The following is a 16,147-nucleotide window of genomic DNA, read 5'->3' as shown; positions in this document are numbered from 1 at the left end:
TTCCATAAAGGCCAGATTTGTGGAGTGCATGATTGTTGTCCTGTGGACAGATTCTCCCACCTGAGCTGTGGATCTCTGCAGCTTCTCCAGAGTTAAAATGGCCCTATTGGCTGCTTCTCTGATTAATGCGCTCTTTGCCTGTGCTGTCAGTTTAGGTGTAGGGCCATGTCTTGGTAGGTTTTCAGTTGTTCCATACGCTTTGCATTTTCAGATGATGGATTGAACAGTGCTCTGTGAGATGTACAAAGCTATGGAATAATTTTTTATAACCTAACCCTGCTTTAAACTTCACCACAACATTATCCCTGACCTCTCTGGTGTGTTCCTTGGCCTTCATGATGCTATTTGTTCACTAAGGTTCTTTAACAAACCTCTGAGGGCTTCACAGAACAGCTGTATTTATACTGAGATTAAATTACACACAGGTGGACTCTATTTACTAATTAGAGTAAAGGGGGCTGAATACAAATGCACGCCACACTTTTTGGATATTTATTTGTAAAAAAAATGTGAAAACCATTTATCATTTTCCTTCCACTTAACAATTATGTGCCACTTTGTGTTGGTCTATCATAAAAAATCGAGGCGCTTCAGTGGCGTTGCCCATTGATTTTTTGGACGTCCGTTCACTGGACTTGAGTGCTTTGAGTATCCCTATCCTTCTCCTGTATACTTCTCTTCCGGGGTCTTCCTTCCTCGGGAAAAGCTCCAAACTCTGTTCCCTTGTTTGAATGCTACACTCCTGGAGCCAACCAACCCTCGTCTTTTGCATGAATGTTTTCTGCAAAGCTGCCTCTTTAAAAGCAGTTTCATGCCCAATTTCACTCCAGACCACAACTCCGCATGCTAGCTGTGGGGTACAAAAGGCTCAGTTTCTGGAACTCCATATGCATCTGATTCCCAAAACCAAGCTTGGCCTTGTGGGTCACGGATCCAGCCCTGGTTTTCAGAAAATTCTTTCTTCCCCTCGGTCTGGGAGGTTCTCGCAAATGGATTCCAGCCTGTTTATCTGGGGAGAAGTCCTGGAAACACTCTGGGTGCAAGGTACTTGGTTGTAGAAGGAAGCTCCTTATCCAAATAACATTGTAGAACTACTAGCTATGCAGTTACCCCTTCAGTGCTGGCCTTCTCAACTGCTAGGTCATCCAACCAGAATTCAGTTGGACAGCGTTGTGGCAGTTGGCTTACTTTAACCATTAACAAGGAACCAGAAATCTCACATCTCAAGAGCGCCTGCTCAGATTCTGGGTTGGACGAAATGTCACGTTCCAGAATTGTCCACTGTGCATGTCCAATGCCTGGAAATCGGGCAGGCAGACTTCCTTAGTTGTCAATGTCTGGACACAGCAGAATGGTCTCTTCACCCTGATGTGTTTTAAGAGCTGTTTCAGGTGGGGGCACTGTACATGGTCCTCTTGACTACCAGGCTCAACAACATACTAAGCAAGTTTGTCTTCAGGTCCAGGGATCCTCTAGCCTTCTCAGTGGATGTTCTGGTGATTCAGTGGGAACAGTTTAACCTGATCTACATCTTCCAGTTCTAAAACTCCCTCTTCTTCTGCTTGGCAGAATCAGGCTGGGGGGCATTTCAGTGTATCTCATTGTTTCCGACTGGCCCAGGCAGACGTGTTACAGGAACCTTATCAGACACCTGGAAGACTCTCTGTGGGCCCTCCTAGATGATCTGGATCTTCTGTCCCAAGATACAGTTTACCACTCTGCTACTTGATCGCTGGTTTTAAAGGCCTGACTATTGAAGCCCAGACTCCTGCAGATACAAGCCTACCTGATTCAGATATTCTTTGCTTTCAAAAGATATGAGATCGATTTCCTGCAAAGTCTACCATCACACTTGGAAAGCTTATTTCTCAGGTTTCTGGTTTAATCTTGCCCTAGCGAATCTTTTTTTAAGAGGCTGCTTGCCTTTTACTTCTTAGCGAAAGCCTTTGTACAGGGTATTGCTTCCATTATTCCCCCCTGTATGTTCTCCAGTGACAACCTGGGATCTCAGCCTTGCTCTGCTGGTTCTTCAGAAACTATCCTTTAAACCTATCAGGGATATTCATTTGTCTACTGTATCTAACAAGTTTACCTTGTTGCCATTACCTCTGCGATGTGAGTTGAAATTGCCAGCCTTTAACCAAAAAGAACCCTTAACTGTTCTACTACAAAGGGATAATATTGTATCGAGGCCTAAAACCTCTTCTCTTACCAAAGTAATTTTTTCCTTTCACCCCAACCAGGACATTGTGCTCTCATCCCTATGCCCTGTTTTACAACATCTGTATATCTCCACTGTCTGGATGTTGTACGAGATGTTGACAAGTTCATCATGTTTTAAAAGGTGGAGGTTCAGGCCTCTTCTGATGCTGGATTTGATTGTATGGTTCTCCAAACACCCTGTAGATGCCATTAGGCCTCCTCTGCTAACCTGTTGTTACTTGTGGACCTGTTAGTGTTTTTTGTGTCGGATTGCCCACTCCTCAGTTGCATTGCTTTTGGACGTTCCAGTGTATCAGAATTACTTTACCCTATGTCACTTAATGTACAATCAAGAAAACAGGATTTTTGACTTACCGTGAAATTCCTTGCTTAGAATACATTAAGAAACACAAGTCCCCTCCCCTCTGTTCATATGATCTACACCTCCTGGTTCTTTACCAAAAAATGTAAGCATGATGGGAATGGGAGTGTTTATATTATACTGTCTGTCAGTGTCCAGTTCCTTCACCCTACGAGGAAGCATAACCTGGTGTACGGGAATGACTTCACTCTGTGTTCCTTAAAGTGGAGCTCTACCCAAAAGGGAAAGCTCCACTTGTTTGCCTCCTCCCCCCTCCGCTGCCACATTTGGCACCTTTTGGGGAGGAGGGGGAGCGGGTACCTGGTTTTGACAGGTACCCCCGCTCCCATCTCCGGCTGATCTCGCCATGGCGATGTCACCCGGAAGTTCGGCCCCCTCCTCCTCCCCCCGCTGCCAGGCCATTCACAAAGCGCAGCGCGTGCGGAGTAGGGAACCGGCTGTGAAGCTGCAAGGGTTCACTGCCGGTTTCCCTTACAAGGAATGACGGCAGCAGCACCCGAGAGCAAATGGAAAAATCAACTGGGGTGAAGACACCGCTGGATTTGTGGACAGGTAAGTGTCCTAATATTATTTTTCTGAAGGAGCCTGGAGCTCATCTTTAATGTACTCCAGGAAAAGGATTTTATGGTGAATCAAAAATCCTGTTTTATTGCTGTGTGTGCCTTTGGAGATTTTTTTTATATCAAACGTGTGCTCAGATGACATGTTACTGGAAGAGGAAATGTTCCCAAGAGGATTACAGACGGCAATTAAAACAACAGTGTACAATAGCCACAATAGTTGTGGCTGGAGTGCACTTTCAACCATGAATGTGTTACCACTATCCCCCAGCTGAAGTGGCCAGAAGGTTGTGGCTAGATCCACCAGGCTTGAAGCCAATCAGTTGTCATTACCAGTGATTCACAGTAAAATACACTATTTCCCCATTTATAGGCAGTTGAAATCTTTGTTAGTGTTCAGCATTTACACACACACACACACACACACACACACACACACACACACACACACACACACACACACACACACACACACACACACACACACACACACACACGGCTTACACCGCTTCAGGTCATTGTTAAAACTGCAAGATTTGGGTTCAGTGCTAATGCTTTTTTGTTGTCCACGTTCATACACTGCCCTTTTTTTCATACATAATGTAGTTTTCAAGTTTTGAGTTACCCTAAAGCAGCCAGGTGCATTATAAGTGTTTGAATATCCGGTCTGTCTACTTGGTTAAGCCATGTGGTCAGTTGCCAAAAACTGTCTTAGGTTTCCAAAAGTCTTGTTATTTATGAATGTAAAAGAGCCTTCAGATCACCTGCAGTAAAATGTGAGAAACACATTTAAAACATTTTGTTTTATTTTAATGCCACTGGCATAGTTATAGAAGCATATCTTGGCAGGTATCAAAGCTCAACTGTTTATTCTAGCATCTTAATAAGCACGTCCTTGGTTTAGCCAGAATTGAAGTAGCTTTACTTCTTTTTTTTGTGTTTAAGTACGTTTCACTGCAAATATTTTCTCATCTGAATAGTTGAAGTGAGTTAACTATGCCAACCCAGGTTGTGGATTATCAGCTTGGGTCAGATATTCTATTCTCTTGTTAGACTTGTCACCAAAGTTTTATTTAGTAGCTCTTCAGATGTTAATGTTAAGACGTTTCCATTCAGTTGGATGAATGTTTTTTTTGTTTCTTCCTTAGTGATCAGAGCTCTTTGTCATCTAGTCGAGCTCAGCAAACTCATGCTTTCTCCTGGATTAAGAATACCTTAGAAGAGCACCCAGAGACTTCTCTGCCCAAGCAAGAGGTCTATGATGAGTACAAGTAAGTGACATGGTTTTTATTGATGTGGGGATTCTGTTGTATTAATTGTGAGTATAGCAGGATCTGTCTCTTTGCTCCTTCCATCTCAAGTGCCCTATCAATGTACTTCCATTTGTAGTATGCAGCAAGGCCTTTTTTTTATCACTTTAAAGCTGACCATAGATAGTGCAATTTTCGCTCGATACCCATATCAACACAGTCAGTGTTGATAAGGGGATCCCTCCAATGGAGCTATTATGTTCTCCTGGCAGGTTGGCATGGGGAGCCGTCCCTGCCAGGAGAACACACGGTGATTATTGCTAGTATCTATAATCGCATGAAAAATCTGACATGCTGGTTATAGCTTTTAATCAACTTGGGTACAATCAGCTTGCCTATAGATGATTTGAATATTAGTTGGTCACTGCTAAACCATCTATGGTGGGCTTAAGTGAAAACTATGCATACCCTATTTCTACCTCTTACAGTGGCTTTTGGCAGTGGCTTTGTCCTCCTTTAGTGTCTACTGTGCTAAAGGACCCACTTTCAACATTATGCAGTGAGATATGTCCTCTTTTTCCCCTATATATACTACAGTGTACCCTTTTCCCCATAGTCAGTTTTCAGTAGGCCATTTTGATCCCTTGATCTGGATGCTGTTGGATGTACTCTGGCCTTGTTGTTTTTCTCAGCACAATACATTGAAGTTCAGCTGTGTCTTCAATAATCTGCAAAGCATTATTCTGCTTGTAGATATGCATGCCTGTGGAATTTTAGGAGCTGAAGTGTCTGTCCAGGCTGTTTTTATTGCTCATATCCATTTCATATGTGTGCTCTTTTCTTTTAGGAGCTATTGTGACAATCTTGGCTATCACCCACTAAGTGCTGCTGACTTTGGAAAGATTATGAAGAATGTATTTCCTAACATGAAGGCACGTCGCCTGGGCACAAGAGGCAAATCAAAATATCCTTTACTTCAAATGTATACAAGTCTGCATGGGCTTCTTCACATATGTTCTTCAAACATCTGTTGTAATTCAACTTGCATCTAAATTTAGATGGAAAATATCATCAGCACATAGAAAACAATATTCCAAATAATATACTGTCAGGACAGATCTTGTTAAACTACTGCAATCTACAAAAAAAAAAAAAAAATTCTAGGTTTTTGTGCACCTTAAGGGCAAATACTTTTATGGTTGTTACTTTTTCTTGGAATCTCAAGAGTTAAATAACACATTGAATGTCCAGGCTTGATTTCCAGACCTGCTGTTGTGCTCATCTACTACATGTGAGTTTAAATCCAGTCTACTTCAGAAGGATGTATTTAGCCTTTGTATGTAGCCATGATGTGTTCCTTTGCTTTTATCTCTCCCACCTTCATGTGGTCTAAAGTGGCACTTTAGAAATATAGAACATGCCCTTGACCAGCAAACATATGCAAAACCATTGTGCCCACCGATGTACCCTGCTTTGGGGGGTTTTTTGTACTTAATTTTGTCTGTAATTTGCATCATAATCCACAAGAAGTATTTGCATTATTATGAAGTTATATGTTTTTGGTTTGGGTATGCATGTTTGGCTCGGAGCTGCAAAAACACATTTAAAAAGCAGAACTTTTTCAATAAATTGTAAAAAGGACAGTTTTTGGGTGCAGAGGGGACAACTGCCTGGCTTGTGAATGTTGGGCACAGATCCAATTTTCTTTTTTTTTTTTCAATTGTGGGCAGATAGAATCAGATGTATTCACTTAGCCCTTAAATAAAAAGTGAGGATCTCAATGAGGTGAGATGTACAGTAACTATTTGTGTAGATCAGCTTCCTTTACCTATAACTGTACTTTGAGTTGTTATTAAAGTGTTACTAACTATATCTAGCTCCTCCCTACTGCGGGAAATTCTGCAAGCTACCACTCGTAGGGGGTCTGCTATCGAGGGCCTACTCTGTTTTTGTTGTCTTCTATTCAAGATCACACACTGTTCAGAAGTAGAGCTCATTGGGTCACTGATATCGGAGACATAGATGAGGATCAATGGATATGGCCCTAGAGGTGCTCCTTGCTGTGTGAGTGTCAGCTGCACATAAACTCTTACAATTATTTATCTTACACAGAGCACCCCTGATAGGCTATATGATTGGGGCCAAAGGGATTCTCCCTTATGTTCAAAGTGCTTGATGGTCAGGGGGGACTTTAAACACATATGGTGCTGCCCGAAACTTGCCCAATACTGGGCGGAGATAGTGCAGGTTATTTCTGATCTAGCTCTTGATCCGCTGGTTTTGTTTTTTCATAAAATTTAGGATATGCTTTACATATGATGTGATGCTCTGTACCTGATTATATATCTCATGTTCAATGCAAGTGTGGATTGGTTGTTATCTATATCTTTCAACTCTACAATGTACAAGCATTTTTTTTTTCCCCCTTGTCAATAAAAAAAAGTTTGGATTAAGAAAAAAAGTGTTACTAGACCCACAACTGTAAAATTAGTGTGTATATGCAGTAAAGCAGGCTTGTTATACTCACTGTGGAACCTGAGGGTTTAATCCTCTGCATTGTGTATAGAGGCTGTGAGATCCTGTCTTCTCTGATCCTCCTTTTCTTTAACCGACTCCAACCTATCTCTTGAAAGAACAGAGCATTAGGAGTCGGGCTGCACATGCTCAGTTTGGTGTGTATTGCTAGAGAGTTTTTTTTTTTTTTCTTGGGAGAGTGCATGTGCGCTGTCCAGACAGACGATCAGGGGAGAATGAAAACTCCTCCAACAAGCTTAAGCAGACACTGATACAAGTCACAAGGCTGCTATATACTGCTGATGAAAAAAGTTACCGGTATTTAGCAGTTTATATTTACTAAAACTATTGCATTTCCGTGTTATGTGTACTGTGGGAGACCAGATATAGTGAATTCTGGCTCCTGGGTTTAGTAACACTTTAATCTGTATATTTTTTTTTCATAGTGAGTTCTCTTGCATATGTCAGGCTCTCAATGTATCCTATTAGAGACCTTAACTATGCTACGTATTGCTACAGTGGGCTGAGAAAGAAAGCATTTGTGCACATGCCTTCACTTCCTAATCTGGATTTTAACAAGTCAGGAGATGGGGTAATGTTTGTTTTTATTTTTGCTTCTCTTTCAATAAAACATACATTATGTATACAACCGTAAGCCAAATATATTGCATGTTTAATATTGTAGAACACTTTGACAAGACATTGATACACTGATCACCCTTTTCCCCTGTTAATGTAATATAAGTGCAGAGATTCCAAAAGACAGCCATAAAACTCAAGAAACAAAAATAACTGGCCTTTACCTAAATAGTAACTTTCAGCTATCATGGATAAAAAGCAATAGAATAATGGAAATATCTTATCTGGAGAAAAGGCTGCCAGAGGCTCCCGTTGATTCTGATAATATGACTTAAAGTGGTTGTAAATTCAAATGGCTAAATTTGATCTTGCCTCCATGTGTTTGTTCATTAAGCAGTGCAGTTTGTTTTTATTTTTTCCAATCCTAAATACCTTCTTTCTTTGTGCTCATTTGCGGTCACGTCCTCCCTCTGCTCTGTATCCCGATCTAAGGGAGCCAAGTGGAAGGGGCCGAGATTCCCTTCTTTTTTAGGTAAAAATAAAGTCAGCAAATGAAGGTTGGAGGATAGGTGAGGGGCCGTGAGATCGTGTTCTCACTGAACACTACGGAGATGACAGGGAGAGAGGAGGGGGGAGCTGCAGAGACATACAGATGCAGAGGAGAGAAGCTAGATGACGGAGGCACATTTCCTGACCACGATCTCATGGCTCAGCAGCCGTGATAAACGTGGTCAGCTCACAGAGGGGCTGTCAGGATCAGGCAAGATCAACCAGGTACTGTAGTACTGTAGGAGATACAAAGGGGCAATTGACTAGGGAAAAGCACTATGCCAGGGATATGCAGTTAGCGGACCTCCAGATGTTGCAGAACTACAAGTCCCTTGAGGCATAGCAAGACTCGGACAGCCACAAGCATGACACCCAGAGACAGAGGCATGATGGGAACTTTTTTTTGGGGGGGGGGGTAAAAACCACTTTGGTCATAGAATTTGTCACATGATCACTGCTGGAAGGGGAGGATCAGTCAATCTGAGCTCTGACACCCTGACACACAGTGTGGTTCACCCCTACCCCCTGCTCCCTCCTTACAGGATTTGATTGATAGCAGTAGGGACCATTGCCAGCTTTAGGCTTCACTTACAATACAGCTCCTAAACTTGAGTTTAAGAGCTTTCGGTGTTTTTTTCTTTTTTCTTCCAAAGCTCCTAAACTCAACTCCATAAAAGCATATTTGTCAATGTACACATAGGCTTTTGGCATCATTTAGAAGCTGCTGCGTTTAGGTGAGGTTCAACTTCCCTCTCCTGATTGCGGAAGAATCACCTTCAGGATAGGAACGTTTTGGCCCCCCGGGAAACCACAAAACCTTGCGGCCACAGTACATCACGGCTAAGTTTACATGAAGCCTTATAAAGTATTACAGAATCAATTATCAGCAATTTTCTCTTCTGAAATTCTCAAAAGTTGTAGGAAAATGGATGGGCATGTATAAAAACCTTTATGATGAACCTTAATTCCCACCCACAATTCAACAACTAGTTTCTGTTTCGCAGTGTATTAAAAATTCACTGAGGAGAGGTGTGGGTAGAGGATTTTTAATAGTTTCTGATCTTCCTACCCTTGTTAGTAAATCAGTGTGTGGCTGGACCAAGACAAATTAAAAAGTAGTAAAAGAGAAGTCTGCCTAGACAGTAGAGGGCAGTTGGATTGTTAAGCACTTCTCAAAACATATTTGGTTGAATCTGGCAGCTGTTCATGGTAAGACCTGGATAGAGAGTCGGGATAGTCAGCCTACGGAAAGGGAGGAGAGTCTTTTTGCAATTTGCCCAGAAAATTTGTTTTCTAAAACACAATGCTTGATAATCACCTCAACGATTTAAACAAATGAAAAGCTGTCTGTATCTCACACCCTGTTCTGGAATATTCCCCCAATTGTTTCTATGATTACACCACTGTTGGGATATTTAAACACATTTTCAGGAATTTTAAAAGAAAAGTTTGGGTTGTTTTTTTTTTTGGAAATCATACTTACCTAGGTGGTTGCAGCTGCTGCATCTGTCCCCTACCGGCTCTAATGCCCTGTACACACGACCAGTTTTGCCATCGGAATAAACTCTGAAGGTTTTTCCGAAGGAGTTCCGACGGAATTCCGCTCAAGCTGTCTTACATACACACGGTCACACCAAATTCCAACTGACCAGAACGCGGTGACGTACAACACGTATGACAGGACTAGAAAACAGAAGTTCAATAGCCAATAGCTTCCGTCTTGTACTTGCTACAGAGCATGCGTCGTTTTTGGTGCGTCGGAACAGCATACAGACGAGCGGTTTTTCCAATAGTAATTTGTTCCGTCAGAACATTATAGAACATGTTCTTTATCTAAGTTTGTCTGAATTTTCGACAGAAAAAGTCAGATGGGGCATACACACGGTCAAAATATACGATGAAAAGCTCCCATCGGACTCTTTCTGTCGGAAATTCCGCTCGTGTGTATGCGGCATAAGACTGAGAAACGCTGATTGCTCAGTTCTCATGTGTGCCATGAGCAGAGAGATGGTGACTGTCATTCACCACTGTCTGCTCTGCAACACACACCCAACCCCCCCCCCCCACGCTCAGAGGACTGATTGGTTGTGGAGGGGTTGGGAGTGATTGGCTCAGGCTCTCGCTAGCTGGCTGAGAGGCTGAGCCAGGTACCAGCCAGGCTTCTGGGGGGATCCCAACCATATGGTCACGATTTTCCCCCAGCCTGGACTGGCTTTGTCATGTCAACCGACAGCGAGCTTCAGCCCTCTGTCAGCTGAAAACAGGTTACAGGAGTGCAGAACAAACTACACAGCTAATAGAGCTTTGGGTTTACTCCTTTTATGTATCCTGTGCTTCCTGCCCTTGTTTGGAAATGGGTGCATGGCTTGTTCAGGGCAAAATATATAGCAATCAGAATAAAGATTGCCTACAGAGTAGTAGAGGGTCATTGGATTGTCCAGTGTTTCTGTAAACTTTACTGGTCTAATCTGGTGGCTGTTCAAGTTTAGTCCTGTAGAGAGGGAAGAGGTCAGGCATCATACACTTCTGCTTATCAGGATCTACCATAACATTTGGACAAGGTTTTCATAACTGTCTGACCGCTGTTGATAGAATACCAACTCTCAGACTGCATGGGAAAAGCACAGGTGTCCTTTGAATTGTTACTAGGGAAGTTTTTATTTCATTTTTTTGCTCTAGCTCCCATTTAAGGGTGCAAGGTCAGTTCAGTAATTCATTCTAAGATATATGGTTGTTATTTATGGTAATGTTAGTTACAAATTTTTATATTTAGACAAATTGCATTTCATGTAAAAGTAAAAATTTATTTCCTATCAGAATATTTTTAGTGTGCTTACGATTTGTTTTACTTTTCAGCTGGATGGAATGGAAGTGTCAGCGCAGTTGCAGAATGCTGATGAAGAGGTTGTTTCTGCAGCTTGTCGTCTTGTTTGCGAGTGGGCACAGAAAGTCCTAAGTCAATCATTTGACTCTGTTTTGGATTTGGCCCGTTTTTTGGTCAAAAGTCACTATATTGGCACTAAATCAATGGCTGCATTAACCGTAATGGCAGGTGATTCCGCAGGTAATGGCATCATAATCAAAAGCGATATATTCCGTTTTTCAGTACAGCTAAAGGCTCCTATGTGATATTCGACGAGCATTTGATTCTTTATCCATTCTGTAACTAAGGCCTCCTTACTGTTTGTTTTAAACTCCCCAAATGCAGGACTATCGTGACAAAACTGCTTGCATTGCACACGGTTGCAGCGTAGTCCCATTCACTTGAATAAGTCGTGTTCAGCAGGTGGTAGTGCCCACCTAATGCGACGGGGTATAATTCTGGGTACAAAGCGTTGTGGCCACGGCATGTGTACACCACCGGTCACTGCCTTTCCAGCTAAAAAAGGGAACGGCTCGGGGGCGGTAAAAATACTACTTAGCAGGGTATACAGCAAGTGTAACCTCTTCAGCCCCGGAAGATTTTACCCCCTTCCTGACCAGAGCACTTTTTGCAATTCGGCACTGCGTCTCTTTAACTGACAATTGCGCGGTCGTGCAACGTTGTACCCAAACAAAATTGTTTTGTTTCCCCACAAATAGGGCTTTCTTTTGGTGGTATTTGATCGCCTCTGCTGTTTTTATTTTTTGTGCTATAAACAAAAAAAAGCGTCAATTTTGAAAAAAAAACACAATATTTTGTACTTTTTGCTATAATAAATATTCAAATTTTTTTTTTTTCAAAAAGCAAATTTTTTCTCAGTTTAGGCTGACATGTATTCTTCTACATATTTTTGCTAATAAAAATCGCAATAAGCGTATATTGATTGGTTTGCGCAAGAGTTATAGCATCTACAAAATAGGGGATAGATTTATAGCATTTTTGTTATTTATTTTTTTTACTCGTAATGGCGGCGATCTACGATTTTTATCATGACTGCGACATTATGGCGGACACATCGGACAATTTTGACACATTTTTGGGACCATTAGCATTAATACAGCGATCAGTGCTTTAAAAATGCATTGATTACTGTAAAAATATCACTGGCAGTGAAGGGGTTAACACTAGGGGGCGATCAAGGGGTTAACTGTGTTCCCTTAAGTATGTTCTAACTGAAGGGGGAATGGGACTGACTAGGGGAGATGACAGATTGCTGTTCTTACCCTGTATGAACAGACGATCTGTCACTTCTCCCCTCAGAAAACCGGGATCTCTGTGTTTAAACACAAAGTTTACACAAAGCCAAGTCAATCTGTCATTGGCTACAGCAGAATAAAGTGAAGGTTCTGGAGTGGCCATCTCAGTCTCTTGACCTCAATATCATTGAGCCACTCTGGGGAGATCTCAAACGTACAGTCCATACAAGACAGCCCAAAAATTTACAGGAACTGGAGTCTTTTTGTCAAGAGGAATGGGCAGCTTTATTATCTGAGAAGATAAAGAGTCCCACCCACAAATACCACTAAAAACTTCAAGCTGTCATTGATGTTAAGGGGGGCAATACATGGTATTAAGAACTGGGGTATGTAAACTTTTGATCAGGGTCATTTGGGTAGTTTCTGTGGTGATTATGATTTAAAAAGAGTAAACTCAGTTGATTGCTAATAAATGGCTTCAGCCAAACACTAACCGTGAGTGAAAGAAATGTTTTTGTGTTATCATTTCTATTCCCTGAAAAATGGCCAAGAAATCATAAATCCTGCCAGGGTATGTAAACTTATGTGCACAACTGTATGAGTAACACAATCACCATTTTTATGCAGAGGCCCACCTGAGGCACACATTTTTGTACATGGGGTGGGAGACTTTAAAAGTTTCATTAATATATGTTAAATCTTTTTAATACATGCGAATGTCACCTATTGACCCAAGTGAAGCTGATCAATCACAGATTTTGCTTGATCAGGTTCTTTCCTGGTCACAGTGGGAGTGCATTTAAACCTTAACTAAATTGCTTGTCACTTTTGGTTTCATTCACCAGAGGGTGGATCAGCCTTGTTTGCTTATCTCCCTCTATTTGCCCCAATGACACCCACCATGTTTGTCCTAGGCCTGCAGGAGGGTCAGTGGAGCCCAGAATACATACAAGGGTGTTTGTATGTGTGTGCGTGTGTGTGTATATATATATATATATATATATAATCACACACATGGCAATAGGATGAATCAGTGTTCTCACTAAGCACTGTTTTTTTTAAGCAGACTCTCACTTGAGGGTTTTGAATACCTTAAGTGTAGAAGTAGAGGAGATGCTTTGGAAGGCTTGCTTTTGAAGGCCCAAGGTCTTTTTACTGACCATAAAATAATTTGCAGCTACTGAAGTATCGGTACACCTGGCCTTTTCACAAAGTCTTTAGGGTGGCATCTCCCATATTAAAATGCAGACAGGTTCAATTTAAAATAAACTTCAGTATGCCAGTAATCTGCTAAAAGTACATTTTGCCTCTCCATAGAACTTGTCACATGTACAGCAGAATGTGATACCACGGTACTTTAACTATTTTAGCTTGCCACAGATTCAGAAGCAAAGCAGTGGTTTAGACTACGCCAAAGGAATGTAATCAAATTGGTGTTCGAGTCCTATGTGATAACTAACAGGATTTACTTTCTGTCACATAAAATTTTGGTGGCAAACAAACATCAGCTTGGAAAAATTCAAATTTAGTACAAAATTCAAATATGTAATGCCGTGTGTTCTAAGGTCACAGAATATGGAGCATTTTACAGTTATTTTGCATGCATAGTTGTTGTGAGGTATGGATCCAAAAGACTGAAAAATTGATTTGATGTCTCTCTAGGATACAGTTATTTAGTTTTTCAATATGGAAAATAAGCATAGACCTGTTAGTATGCGTTTTAAGTACAATTCAATATTTAAACATTATGACTGTGGTGCAGGCATAAAACACTTGAAAATATAAATGCAACAGAAGAATTTTTGTTTTGAAGTGCTGCCACCCAGAGGCAAAAGCATAAAGTCAAACCAAAGCGAAGATAGTGTAAATAAGGATTTCAGTTTGAACACTTTTTTTTTTATTTTAATAAAATTAAACTGTAAATGAAAAAATGCACTTTTTGTACATGGACAGTTTGTCATTCTTGAGATAAGTATTACATATTAAAATATATTTCTCATTCATGGAGGGACACAGGATTTAGACTGGCACCTACAGGAGGATTTGGACATTAGAATTCCGCCGTGCCTCAGTTTTTTCTAGTATCCTAGGATGATGGACATCTTTTCTCCTCTTTTCATAATCTTTGAGTAATAGCTTTAGAGGCCATTCCCAGGCCACGTTGGAAAGGGCAGCTGCAGGGCAAGCCTGGAATGTGTCTTTAGGGCACAGTGTTCAACAATGTGTTATTTACATGTGGGGTGCTTTCCTTAACCAGTACCGTGTCACAGCCTCTAGTGTTGCCCCGTCTCTAAAGACACCTTGTAAGTAGGCTATGTGTGCTGAGAATCATCAGTTTCTTAACTACCGGGATCATTGGGCGCCTTTTTATCACTATTTTCTATAGGTTTACGAAGAAAAGGATTAAGGTAGCATTCCAGTCAAATCCTAACTATACCTAAACCTACTCCCATACCCATTCTAGGCTTATTCTAACTACCCTGTAAAGGAAAGGTGTCTATACTTAATATCTATTCTCAGGGCGCTCCAGTCCAGTCACATAATCTCTCCAGTGGCCAGCTTCAATGAAGAGGAGAGATCGCTGTCAATGGCTGCTAAGCCTGGGCAATGACATCATCCATAGGCTTACTATGGGACATCCGTTGTCAGCTGTCCTTTCTCTACACTGAAGCCGGCACTGGGAACAGATCATGTGACTGGACCGGAGCACCTTTAGTTTAGGTAAATATTGACATATTTTCATTCTCATGGTAGTTAGAATAGGCTTGGAATTGAAGTTGGTGCAGATTTAGGTAGAGCTGGAAATTGACTGGAATGCTACTTTAATGCTGAATGAATGTGGTTAGTTTAGGGGAGTATCACATGCGCACTCTGCACTCATATTCCCGCTATTCAGCTTGAGGTAACTGCTTCACGCTATTGGTTCTTGTTGCAAGTGCTAAAAGGATTTTCCTCAGTCGGCCCTTGTTCTCCACCTACAGTGACTTGTTCAGCTCCAGTCATACAAATCTCTCATGCCACTAGGAGAGCCAGGGTATTCATAAGCAGCTGGCTTATGAGTACCCAAGGTTTGGCCCGGTACCTTAAGCCACATTATCTTTGCTGTGCAGCACAGCATGTCAAATCCTAGACACACTGGGATCAGTCCCGGCATAAGAAATCCTTCAAGCTCACATTCCACTAATCTCTATGGGGCTGCACTGCACCAGCTTGAGCAACTGAAAGTGACAGTCTGGATTGTTGTTTTCTGTTTGAGTCCTTGGATTCTGTCAGGCTTGGCTCCCTCCTTTGCTCTGTCAACACAGTTATGCAGAATTTCATAAAACATATTGCAACTTTGATTGCTGACTGACCTCAGATGCTATAGATGTGACTCCATGCCTTCCTCAGAAATTGATACTGGATGATGTTGCTCCTGAGGACTTTCAGGCAGATGTCTGGCTTAGAGAGACTTTCTCAGCACTTGTTTAGGCTGTGCGCACCTGTCTTAAGATCTCTTAGAGGTCCTAAGACTACGAAGACCTTCCCGGTGCACACATTAGACTTTATGGGGACTGGGACACTCCTGATAAGCTTTTAATTCCTCCAAAACGTGTGGTAGCTCTTTACCCACTTGAAGAGTGGGCCATTCCAATTGTGGTCCCTGCAATATCACGTGGCAGTGATCATGATCCCTATAGAGGATGTGCCTGATCCTATACATAAATATTATTCCCAAGACCTTGTTTTCTCTGGCTGTAATGCTACTCGGTCAGACTTTAAGGACTTGGCTGAAGCCAAAAGATTGATCCTGTTTCCCTCCAAACTGATCCCCACTTTGGGGTGCATCTAGAGCTCATGTCTACAGCCCTGGGATATTGTATTGACAGATTAGTAGACATCAACATCTTCATTTGTCCATATAAGTGTGCTGTTAATGAAAACATGGAGAACTGTGGCCAAAGTGTTGGGCTGTGAAACGGGCATGCATTAAAAAAAAACCCTCATCAAGG

The 16,147-nt window shown here is 41.7% G+C and overlaps 1 protein-coding gene across 1 annotated transcript in view; it reads left to right on the top strand.

Annotated features, from left to right (window-relative positions):
• Nucleotides 1-16,147, top strand: part of RFX7 (regulatory factor X7) — a 215,067-nt gene that overhangs the window by 182,980 nt on the left and 15,940 nt on the right. The window contains exons 4-7 of the mRNA XM_073618774.1: nucleotides 4,293-4,415; nucleotides 5,242-5,358; nucleotides 7,416-7,500; nucleotides 10,893-11,100. Coding sequence (XP_073474875.1) covers nucleotides 4,293-4,415; nucleotides 5,242-5,358; nucleotides 7,416-7,500; nucleotides 10,893-11,100 — 533 coding nt within the window. The remainder of the gene's footprint in view (nucleotides 1-4,292; nucleotides 4,416-5,241; nucleotides 5,359-7,415; nucleotides 7,501-10,892; nucleotides 11,101-16,147) is intronic.

Source organism: Aquarana catesbeiana, linkage group LG03 (assembly GCF_042186555.1).
Source record: "Aquarana catesbeiana isolate 2022-GZ linkage group LG03, ASM4218655v1, whole genome shotgun sequence".
Taxonomy (NCBI): domain Eukaryota; kingdom Metazoa; phylum Chordata; class Amphibia; order Anura; family Ranidae; genus Aquarana; species Aquarana catesbeiana.
The sequence above is the reverse complement of the archived record's forward strand: the minus strand, read 5'-3'. Positions and strand labels throughout refer to the sequence as shown.